The 12472-nt window shown below is 43.1% G+C and overlaps 1 protein-coding gene across 1 annotated transcript in view; it reads right to left on the bottom strand.

Annotated features, from left to right (window-relative positions):
* CSMD2 (CUB and Sushi multiple domains 2) overlaps positions 1-12472 on the bottom strand; it is a 671930-nt gene that overhangs the window by 27807 nt on the left and 631651 nt on the right. The window contains exons 58-64 of the mRNA XM_058303940.2: positions 9296-9472; positions 7897-8076; positions 7311-7484; positions 4731-4904; positions 4317-4390; positions 2569-2680; positions 1806-1985 (exon numbers count right to left, since the gene is read on the bottom strand). Of these exons, the coding sequence (XP_058159923.1) occupies positions 1806-1985; positions 2569-2680; positions 4317-4390; positions 4731-4904; positions 7311-7484; positions 7897-8076; positions 9296-9472 (1071 nt within the window). The remainder of the gene's footprint in view (positions 1-1805; positions 1986-2568; positions 2681-4316; positions 4391-4730; positions 4905-7310; positions 7485-7896; positions 8077-9295; positions 9473-12472) is intronic.

Genomic DNA, 12472 nt, shown 5'->3' with positions numbered 1-12472 from the left:
GTGTAGTCAACTAAGGGCAAATTTATTTCTTGACTTGGGATATTGCAGAACATTTGACAGTATTACTACAAACCCCAAAATCACATAAAGTGGACCCATAATTATAAATTCCCAAGGGAGACATGCTAACCTCAGAATTCAGGCTAAAAATACAAATGTCAATTTTGTCTACCTTTTCTGGAAGGCAACGTTCCCCTGAGAGTTAGACCTCTGAGGGTTCTGGCTTTATGTGGAGTCTCTGTGAAGTCTTTACCTTTCAAGGCCCAAGGCCTTGTCTCTTCTCCACTTTGGGGTGTTAAATGTAAGGCTCCGGGTCATGGAGATCGGCAAATACTGTGGGAGCAGTTTCAGCTTCACGGCTGTCTCACCACTCAGGTTGTCAGTTTCCTCTGTTTTTAGTTTTCCTGAGGCCCCTGAGGATTTCCCTTACTTTCTTGAGGTATCAGCTATGCATTTATCAATGTTTGTTATATATTTTACTCAGCATTTCTAGGTGCTTTGTAACAGAGAGCTGCATGGGATATGCTGTGTGCCAAATTGCCAAAAAATGAAAGTTCTTGGCTGTGTATATAACATTTTTGAATTGTTGATATGGTATATTTATAGGTTTGAAGTAGGAGAAAGTGCCATACCAGCTCATCCACCATGCTACTGGCCCACCTTTTTGTTTTTGTTAGTTTAGTATTTTTCTTTAAATTAAATTATACTTTAAAACAATAAATGAACTTTAATTAAACAAACTTTACGTAACTACCATATGTGGAAAACAAACACTGCTTTCCATAAATAAAACCAATTTATAATAATTTATACAATACAAAATAAAGGATAATATTATATTCTAGCTCTGATAAAGACTTTGAACCTGAAGACTGATCTCTCTTTGAGGGGTAGTATAGCAAAGTGGCTAAAAGCATGGATTCTGAAGCCTCTTACCAGTTGGTCACCTTGCATGTTATTTAATCTCTTGGTGACTCTGTTTCCTCATATATTAAATGGGGGTAAATTGCACCTGATTACAGTAATCATAGGATTACTGTGAGGATCAAATGAGTTAATACATACAAGTGCTTAGAACAATGCTGGGCATATGGTGAGATCCTCACCTGTAAGAGAGGGTTTAAAGTCATTCCAGCACCAAATTGATCTTTTATCCTTGCTGGAAAAATTCTTCAAGACTAGACTCTGATATCACCTTCTCCAGGAAGCCTTCCCTGACTTCTCTTCCTCCTCCCCTTCCTCTGTATTCCCAAGGCATTCAGTGCATTGCTATGTTCCTCGAGGTAATATAATATCCGATAACTTGTCTGTCTTCAGGAGATGAATGTGAGTTCCTTTAGGACAGGGAACAAAACTTTCATCTCCATATCCCCTGTGTCCAGCTAGGCATGGCTCCAAGACAATGCTCAACAATTAGAGAATGAATGAATGAGGAAGAGAGGAAGGTAAGTCTGGGACATCATGGTAACATTACTGTGGTGAGTACCGTTTTATCAAAATTAAGTGTAATAAGTTACTTCAGTTTGGTGGAACAAAGAGCTTTTCTCTGCCTAATGAGTAAGTAAAATCCTCTAAGAGTGTCTTTAAGCTCAGGTAGAAGGTAGCAAAATAAAACTTGAGTTGGCTTCAATACATGCCTCTTTAAACTCTCTGGTCTCCTAGAGGCTCAACACCTCACAAAATGAGAAGCAGGATCCAGATTCTGGAAATCATTATTTCTTCCATCCTTAATTCTCCTTAGGCTGAAGCTCAGTTGTCACCCTTAGCCTCCCACCATGGAGAGGCTCACTGAGTTACACACTCACCAAGGCAGATGGGCGGTTTGCCTGTCCAGCTACCATCTGTTTTGCAGGTGCGGTGCTCAGAGCCCCCCTTGAGGGAGAAGCCCTCCTGGCAGGAATAGATGAGGGTGTAGCCCATGGAGGGCAAGTCCAGGGCCCCGACGTTGGCATGGGTTGGCGTCTCTGGCTGCTTGCAGTGGTGGGCTGGATAAGAAGAAAGACATTGGACCTGGGGAGATTAGAATCCTCAGGAGGTCTTTTCGGCTATTCCCCTATTCCTATATGGATCATCTCCTTTCTCTCCCTATAGGCCCCGTTCATGCTCAGCATCCCCCTCCTCTCTCTCCACCCTCTCACACCCAGCCTTAATGCCAATAAGGAATGGCCAAGATGGAAAATGTGGACCTTGGCTGGTGGAACCCAAGCCAGCAGCACTTTTCCTGAGGGAAGAAGGAGTAATTATGGTCATTAGCCTGCTATCGCCACCCTGTGGCCTGACCTTGTAGTTATTTTTTGCTGCTCCTTGCCCCCCACCCCCTTTTCTTTCCCCTAAGGCATAGAAATTACCTTCAAATGTCAGAAAGGCTTTGTATGGAAGGGGAATTAAATGTGTTTTGTGGGGCCCCGAGGGATAAGAACTACAAAGAGCCCAATATCAATCCAAATGAGAAGGTGTGAGCTCCCTGACATTCAAAGCTTTCAAGCATGTACTGGATGACCAGCTGAGGGAGGTAATGTGTTGCAAAGGGGAGTGTTCTTGGGCTGCTGGTGAAGTTTCTGCACTCACGGATGCAGTCGGGCGGGGTTCCGCTCCAAGTCAGGTTGGGGAGGCAGGTCCTGGTGGTGGAGCCCTGCAGCAGGTAACCCTTTTGACAACGGAAGAGCACCGTGCTTCCAACCTGGAACCAGGAGAGAAGGCCCCAGCATCACCCTCTATCCAGCAATGCTCCATACACTGTCACTTGATGACTTCCTTGTATATGACCCAACCCCTACCCACATGGTTGCTTCTGCCTGGATCACCTTTCTCTGCCTGGTTAAATCTTATTCATCCTTTAAGGCAGTTTATATCACATCTCTTCCACAAAGCCATATCGGTGTTCTTGTGGAACATATTGCATCCTGCTGTGGTAGACAGAATGCGTGATTCAGAATCAGAAGACCTTAGACCTGAGTTATGGTTTCTCCATTTACACACTGAATGACAAGCTGCACTGACATTCTTTAAACCTTAGTCCTCTTATGTATGAAGTGGGGATGACCATCCCTGACACTGGAATGTTGTGATGCTCAAATGGGATGGTGGTCTTGAACGCATTTTGTGAAATGTGAAGAACTATACAAAATAAAATGATTTGTTGCATGTGTCTTCTATGTGTTTTGTAAATAATCTGCTGAAAAGAATTATCACCCTCCCTCAGTCTCTCTGCTCAGGTGTTTTTCCTACTGTCACTCCCCTAGCCCCTCACTGCCTGAATTTACACTGCTGCAACCAACAGCTCCATCTCTCCCTTTCCAATCCATTTTGCACAATGCTACCGGATTGGTGTCCCAAAGGCAACTTGAAGCATACCACTCGCCCATGCAGGAAACACGCATGTGTCCTTATTGCCTCCTGGATCAAATTCAAACACAAAGTGAAACCCTTAATTGCCACTCCCTTCTTCCACACACACTGTTTCTTTGTTTCATTCAGCAAATGGCCCCATTATCCAACCAGTTGTGCAAATCAAAGACCTGAAGTCATCCTTGAGTCCCTCCTTTCCCTTAACCTCTCAATCCAGTCCATTAATAGTTCCTCTTGGTTCTACTGATAAAACATGTCCTGAGCCCTTCACTTGTACCTCCAATGTGATTCCCTTGCCTAAACTCATCTTCACCTATCACCTGAGCCATTCAACAGTGTCCTGCTTGTCTAAGTGCTTCCACTCCACCCCTATAGTCTATATCTTCTCAGCAGCCTGAGTGATATTTCAAAATCATGAATCAGATTGGCCCACCTTTGAATGGTTTCCCATGCATTTAGAGAAAAACTTACAATACTTACCATCACCTCAAGGCTTACATGACCAGGCATCTGCCTTCCTCTTTTAAGAAATTATGATATACCATTTGATAAATACAGAATATATGGATCTTATATAGATATGAAGCATAATAATCTTGCTTGCACTACTCTGTATGAATCCTGTGTCTGTGGGTGGGATAGGGATGTCTTGAGGACTGAGCTCTCTCTGTCTCACTCATTTCTTATTTCCATAAACTTCCTGCCCAAACTACATCGGATTGCTGAGAAGTGTTCTGGAACTCTGTGTGGTCTGTCTTTCCTCACCAGCTTCTCTGATTGACGTAAACATCTTCCTGTTTCTGAAGGGTGCTCCTTTCTCCAGCACTTCATTTCTCCAGCTTCCAAGGTCTTACTCTCTCCTAGTTCCAGCCAATGGTGTCCTGAGCAAGGTCCCCAGGGCCCCGGATGCTGACAGTGGCAGGTGGGGACAGGAGGCAGGAAGGTGCAATATCGGCTGACTTCATTACCTGGTAGCCCTGGGAATTGTTCTGTATCCCAAACTGTGGCACACCGGGGTCAGCACACATGGTCAGTGTTGGGTCTGGATTGCCAAAACAAACAAAGAAACACCATATGGTGACTGAAAATTTCACTATCTTGACTCAGGCTGAGAACTAGACGCAGGTAGGATGATGGAACCACATCCTGACTTCCCTGACTTTTAATATCTCCACCTGAAGCATACCACGGCTGACTACTCACTTCCCTGTAGCACATCAGATCTGGTGATTTCACATCCCACCTTAAGAAGCTTAAGGAGAACCTGTCCACTCTTGAGATGAGACTACTGAAGACAGAGGAAGGGAAAGAATCCTCTGTCTCAGGCCCAAAAGAAAGTTGCCCACCAGCCAGGACACTCTTCCACCCAGATCATCTCTCACCTATACAGCTGGGCTGGGTGCCACTCCACATCCCATCTGACTGACAAAACCTCCGCAGAGAGCCCACCAGCACCAGAGGGGGCTGACAGGAGTAGGAGACAGATGACCTGTAGGAGAAGCCCCGGTCCTCTCTCCTCCCACGGGGTGGGACACCAGGATCCCCGCAGAACACAGCTGGGAAGAAAACGGAAGAAAGGCAGGTCCAAGTTGCTTCCTAGAACCCAGTCTATCCACCTTGTCCCCAGCCTTTGCTCTTTGTACTGCTTTCCTCCCGACTGAGTCCTCTTGAGCTCTAGAAATCGGGACAGCCCCCTGTACGTGCGCACATCTGCTGCAGCGCAGCAGTTGCTGTGTTTCTTTTCATTTCCATACTGATAATGCTTATTAATCATCATCCAAATAATGGAGGAACATTATAGGAAGTTTAAAAAATTGAGAACAAAAACAATTAAAAAAAATTGAGAAAACATAAACTGCCATTCCACTACCCTAAACTATTTTTCATTTTCATTCCCTTCTAGTCTTTGTTCAGTTGTGTGTAAACTTGTGCATGGTTGCAAACTCAAAGTCCGTGTGATTGTGAATCTTGCTTTGCTCACTTAATATTATCATTTATGATATCATTTATTGGCTATATATTTTGCAATGAGATGTACTGCCATAACATTTTATCATAACCCTTATTTTATTTTCTATTATGATAGTGTTACATATGGCTTTTCCTTTCACTTGAATTATTTCCTAGGAGAATATTCTAGGTTTGAGCATGTTCACAGCTCTTGATGTATATTACCAAATTTTTTTTCAAAGGGTACCCATTTATACTGCAGTGGGTAGTATATAAGTGTGCCCATTTCATTCAGGTTATCCTAACATCAGAAGTATCATAAAAAGTTGGCTAAGGAAAAGTTCCCTATCAAACAAGAAGAAGACATTCCTTGTGCTTTGTGATGATGCACACTGTGTGTGTGTGTTTGCAAAATAAAATGGAAGCTGGATCGGTAGCCTTTGCCCTGGAAGCTGGGAGCTGACAAATCAGAAGTCAATTAAAGACAGAACTGACCACAAGTTACCACATCCAGGAAGATGCAACTCACAGAAGAAATACAAATGGCAGACAAGTAGAGAAGGATGAGCCCAGCCTTATTAATAAACAATGAGATGCTAAATAAAATAATGAGTTATCTTTTTAGACTCCTCAGCCTGATAAATATTTAGAAAGATTGGCAAAATCCACTGTTGGTGATGGTGTGAATTTAAAAATGTTCTAATAAGCTGCTGGTGGGAGTTTGGCAACATGTGTCAAGAAGTATAGAGTGCCTGCTCTTTGAACCAGCATTCTCACTTCCAGGACTTTATCACAAAAGTAATGAAAGGCAATTTTAGGAATATTTATTACAGAACTGAATTGGAGACAACCTAAATCACCACCAGTAGAAGATTAAACAAGTTCTGGTACCTTCAACAATAGAATTCTTTAAAGGCATAAAAATGATGATGTGTGGATCAATTTGTATGATATAGAAAGGTGTTGATAGCATATTGATGACTGAAATTATAAGTTTTGAAATAGCATATGCGACATGATCTGATACTATTTATAGAAAATTGTATACTTATTGCTGTATATGCAAAAATGCCTAGGGGTTAATGTGAAAGCATAAGTAAAAGCTTCACCATTCAGATAATTTTTTCTTCCTTTTATGTATTTTTAAGTGGAACACACATGTTTTATGATGGCCATAATTCATTGTTAAAAAGCAACATAGCTGTTTCTCAAGAGGAAAAGCATGCTTGCTGTGTTCAGATTCAATTCTGAGACTTGCAACCATCCTAATGTTCCCTGGTGACATCTGATGGTCTCAGGGGCCAATCACACACCAACTGTTGCCATTCCAGTGCCCACTTTTGAACTGCTGGTTTAGTGTCTGCTGAATTTTCCCAAACCAAAGCAACTTTTCAGAAGTACCCAAATGGTGCCAGGACTATGGTGATAGCTTTTGGCAGAATGAGATAAATGCCAAGTAGAAAGAAAAAGTAGTTCTTATTACCTGCCCAAAGCATGGACACAGAAGAAACCTTCCGGAGCCCATTCATGGGTTTTGACAAGTATATGTGACCCTCAACCTCTTCTCTGGGGACCTCAGTTGGAATGAGCCCTGTAATGGGCTTGGGGCTGTCTGGGCACAATTTAGGATTTAGGATTTTCTTTTGTAAGAAAACCATGGGCCCTCCAGAAGTCTTTTCTCTGCAGGGTATTTCCCATGAAGATTGGGCACATTTCCAGCACAGTGCACCCTCAGATCTTTGGTCACTTTCTCATCCAGTTAATGACCTCTGGGTTAAGATACACCTCAGATATCTCTGGCTTAATTTCTTTCCTCTGTGGCTGTGGACAGCTCAGTTAAGATGTTCTCATTATCTTCCTTTCAACTTCCTTTCTCTTTCAATAGTGTCTTTGAAAAAACTTCTTTGGAGAGGACACTACCTCTTTCAAGTCTTCTGGTGACACAGCTCTGAGCAGGGAAAGGGAGGGAGCCATCAGATGGGATGCACCAAAGACCCGTATTAGCAACTTACGGAAACACTGAGGCAGCTCCCCGGTCCAGGATCCATTTCCCTCACAGGTCAGTACTGCAGGCAGGGAGAGCTGGTACCCCTCCAGACAGGCATAAGTCACACTTGAGCCCCACATGAAGTCAGACCCCACCACTTTCCCATTGGGGATGAGCTGAGGCGGCTTGCACGTGATAGCTGGGGAGACCAAAGCAGGCTGAGTTCTGGAGCTGTCCTGGGGAAACTTGACCCTGGTCATCAGCCCCGACATCGCTGGCTGTTCTGCCTGCATGGGAGTCTAGGCTAGGCAGGAAGAACCAGACCCCCTCCCCCACTTCCCTTTTGGAGGCCCTCATCTTGTCGCCTTTCACAACAGTCCCTCCAAGCGCTCAGCCTGCACTCTGCTCGGCCTTCCCCCTTGATGTTCAAGGTCCTGGCCTTATCTTAGTATCTTCCAACTCCCTCCTTGCAGATGTTCAAGGACCAGTCCTCACCTTTCATGACCCCCTGATAAAATGTTAGGGGTCTGCCTTGTCAATCCCCTCCCTTCTAGATATTCATCTTTGTACCTTCTTTGGCCCCCTGCCAGACCTGCAGCACTTGGACTCACCTTTGCAGACAGGTTTGGTGCCATTCCATGTCCGATCCTTGGTGCAGCCCAGCACAGACACCCTATGTGACTCCATCATGTAGCCAGGGACACACTGGTATGTCACAGTTTTGTTGTACCTGAAGTCATTGCCCAGCCGGAGGCCATTGGCTGGAACCCCAGGATCACCACAGTTTATGACTAGGACAAGAAAGAAACAGATTGTTCACTCCTAGCCCAGACTCCAGTTCACCTCAGAATTCCAGTACAAACCCTATCACTCCCTCCACAAGTCCAAGACTGAAAACTGTCCTATCAGGGGTTCCCTGTCTCCTCAAAGACTCTCAGCTGAGCTCTGCCCATCCTCAAGTCTGTTTGGCCAAATCGCCCTGCATTGGCCCTCCCACATCCCCACTGCCCTTGCCCACACTGTGCCTTGTGCACCCCAGCAACTTGGGCTATCAAGTCTGTTCTTAACCAAAGCATGCCTCTCTAAGAGGACTTTTAGAGGGATCAGCTCCTAAGTGAGGCTGGGGCCCAGAGAGAAAGGCTTTCTAGGCTGAAGAGCCTAAGTTGTACTAAGGACCACATAAGACAACTTAGTTGCCAAGAGGGGTATATTATAGCACCTGCTCTTCTGCCTCAGAGGCCTATGAGCCTAGAAGCAGGGACTTACGGCCTATGAAATGGTCAAACCTATGTTATGGATCAACTGAGGGTGAGGTTTGCAAAGCTTTGTCCTAAGAACAATTTGAACTTGACATGGGATTTCAGACCAGGTCTGAAATTCCAGATTTAGGACTTTGAAAAGGAGCTGTTGTCAGATTGTCTCACCTTATCATTTCTCCCCATTTGGGCCCCACAGTAACTTGATTTCCAAGGAAAAGGGCCCAGGGCTGTCCTGGAGAGTAGCAAGAAAGGAATGTTGTGAGGCTATACCATGCTTGGGAGCCAAGCCAGGGTGAAGATAAATTCAAAGGAGAAAAGGAACTAACAAAGATGGTGGACGGTGACAGTTTTAAAGTGGAAAGAGAACCAAATCCCAAGGGTTTGCCCTAAGAAGGGAAAAGGAAAGCCCGAGAAACTGGCTAGAGCCAGATAAATGGCCAGGATATGTTCTCAACCTCTCTGAGCCTCAGTTATCTCATGTTTAAAGTGGAGCTAATAGTAGCTACTTTTTTGGCTGGGTGAGAATCAAATGAAATCTGCTTATAAAACAAAGCACTTAGCTCAATGGCTAAAAATTGCCACACAGTATATGCTCAATATTTAGAGGGTATTGATACAATTATCATTTAAGGTTAAGTCCCAGCACTCCAGCCAGCCTCCCTGGTCGCCATGGATGGCCTTCTTCTGCAAGGAAGTGTTTGATTGCTTGGGCCACCATTTGCCACGGAGACCAGAGGGCCTGGGTTCTCACCTATGCACTCTGGGTCACTGCCCGTCCAAGTGCCATTGACTGAGCAGTGTCGGCTGAGCAGGCCTGTAGCGTAGTAGCCTTCCCGGCACTCGTAGACGATGGAGCTGGAGAAAACTAGGCCATCACTGAACACGACTTGGGCATTGCTTGGCGTCCCGGGGTTCCCACAAGAGATCACTAGGAAGCCAAAGGGGCACATTATTCACAAGAACAATGACAGCATCACCTGGGGGACTGAGCACTGCCCAGAGTGAAAACCACATGCTACATGGGGTTCTGGGGATGGAAATGGCTTACATGCTGCTTTCATGCCTGATTACCTCATGTCCAGAAGGAAAAGAGAGACCTGAAATAATATTTTTTCATTTCCTAAAAATAAAGACACTACCTCTTTTATTATCATACCCAAATTTTTTGAAAATTAATTTATTATTTTACTTTCATACTCAAACTCTTAATTGCACCAAATATCCAATCACTGTTTAAATTTCCTTAATTGTCTCATATATCTTATTTACAGTTGATTTGTTTGAATCAGGATCCAAAGCACCGCACATGACATTTGGTTGGCTCTTCTCTAAGTATCACTGAATCCAGTGATTAGTGCTCCCTCCCCTATAACTTATTTGCTATAGAAAGCAGGGCATTTATTCTGTAGAGTTGCCCACTTTCTGGATTTCACTAACTGCATCAGTGAGGTTTTGTTTAACATGTTCTTCTGTTCCCTGTAGTTCCTGTAATCAGGTTCTACTTTTTGGCAAGTGTACTTCCTGGGTGGTTGTGTGTCTTCTTTATTGTATCACACCAGGAGCCATATAATGTCTAGCTATTTCCTTCTTTGTAGTGTTGAGACTGTCCATTGGGTTTGCCCACCTAATCCATCATTATAAAGTTCCCCTTTAGTTTTTCACCTCATGGTTTTAGCAGCAATTGACGAACTAGATCCACTACTTAATTAGGGGTGGCAAAATGGTGATATTTTAATTCTATCATTCCATCTGTATTACCTGATTTTCTTTAATAAAGATCTTTCCCTCATCAAATATTTGCTTACCCTGAAGTAGAGTTCATACAAGAAGGCAGGATAATGCTTGATTCTTTTTCTTTTTAATCAGGGGTCAGAATAATGAGTTGGTCCTCTAGCAAGCTCCAAAGGTGACCAATGAACTTATGTAAGAACTATTATGAACTCATGGATTTAAACTTATTTACTGTGTTACCATCCGTTGTTATTATTTTTATTGGTGCTCATGTTTTCACATCTTTGGCTAGTGGGAACCTCTTGAAGTTGGCTTCTGTGTTCCTTTGACATGATCTCAGTTGTTTTTCATAGCTCCCTAGCTTTCTGGAACGACAAGATGCAGCATTTTCATCTTGTACATTTCCCACTCCAGACCTGAAATTAGCTATTTTTTCAAAGAGCCCTGATTCCTTTGAATGGAGATGGATTTAGAGACTACAATCTGGGACTTGAGGTTACTCATTGCTACTGAGTTAGTCACTGATTCTAGACTTTATAGTGGACAGATGAAGAAAATGACTTTAAAATGGAAAATACATTATGAGTTTATGCCAATATTACCAATCCAAATGTAGGATTAAGGGTTTTTCCTTAACTTCTTTGTTTTTATATTGTATCTGTTTATGTTGAAAATCCTGCTTCTTAATGACTTTAATTGTCATTTTGTTTCATCTACAAAAATTATGACATTATATGGAACAATTTCAGAATAGTACTACTAATGTTACTTCTAATAATATGATTGCTGAAAAACAATTTAATATTTGTTTGTGGTTCTCTCTGTCCTTAAGAGATATATCATTGTCAAATTACTGCATTTAAAATCAGTTGAAATAATTCTCTCAGTTGTTAAACCACCAACTTGATACATAATTAGGTTCATTTGTTTCCATTTTGCTTCTGATGTTAGAGATTACTTGGTTTTTAATCTTTGATTTAATTTTGTTTTGTAACTATGAAAATGTTTATGTGGCCTCAAAGTCAAGCTACCAATTGATTCCTGTATAATTAACACGACAGATAGGCCCTGACATCTGTTCATTCAACAAACATTTGAGCTGCCCTAGGTGCTGGGGAAACTATGATGAGCTCCTGAACTTGAGCTCAGTCTATCCTAAGAGCCCAAGAGACCTACTGTATTAGTCAGTCAAAAGGGTGCTGATGCAAAATACCAGAAATTGGTTGGTTTTTATAAAGGGTATTTATTTGGGGTCAAAGCCTGCAGTTACCAGGCCATAGAGCACAAGTCTATTGCTTATGCTTTAGACCAAAGTCTATCGTCACATGTTGGAGCAAGATGGCTGCTGATATCTGCAGGGTTCAGGGTTCCTCTCTTCCCAGGGTTCATTTCTCTCCAGGCTCAGTAGCTCTGTTTTCTCCACATGGTCAGCTGTAGACTATAAGGCTCTCTAGGCTTTGCCTCTCTCCACAAGGCCAGCCATAGACTAGGTGAACAGCTTGTTTCTCTTCCTGGGGCCTTCTCTCTTTCCTCAGGCCCAAGCTCCTCTGTGTGCTTCTTTCTGGGGTTTTAGCTCAAGACTCCAGCATCAAAACTCCAACTCTGTCCTTTGTCATGTCTTTTATCTGTGAGTCCCCACCCACCAAGGCACAGGGACTCAACACCCTACTGACATGGCCCAATCAAAGCCCTAATAATAATTTAATCATGCCCAGGTACAGATCAGTTTACAAACATAACCCAATATCTATTTTTAGAATTCATGAACTATATAAAACTGCTGCACCTACCTATAAACAGATAAATTAAAATATGACATAATAAGTGTTATATTCGAAGTAACAAAAGGACTAAGAGGGGAGCAGCTAGGATTGTTCAAGGGAAGTCATGAGACCATGATTTACTTTCAGGTCCAACTCCTTAACCACCCACCTTCCATCCACTGAGTATTCTTGGCATGTTGGCTGACTTCTGACTGGGATCTGAGTTGGCATAAAAGGGGACCTAGAGCACAGTGGATATTTGAGAATATGCTAAATTCTCTTCTTGCCCATACTCTGCCACTACCATAAAGTTCTCTTGTTATACTCACAAAGTTCTATAGAAGTTAACTTTGCAAATATCACCCCCAGCAAAGGGAGGACTTTGGGAAGACAGGTGGGAGAGGACAATGATCCCATTTGTGTCATTTCCTGGG

Source organism: Dasypus novemcinctus, chromosome 9 (assembly GCF_030445035.2).
Source record: "Dasypus novemcinctus isolate mDasNov1 chromosome 9, mDasNov1.1.hap2, whole genome shotgun sequence".
NCBI classification, from domain to species: domain Eukaryota; kingdom Metazoa; phylum Chordata; class Mammalia; order Cingulata; family Dasypodidae; genus Dasypus; species Dasypus novemcinctus.
This window is presented reverse-complemented; position numbering and strand designations above follow the sequence as displayed.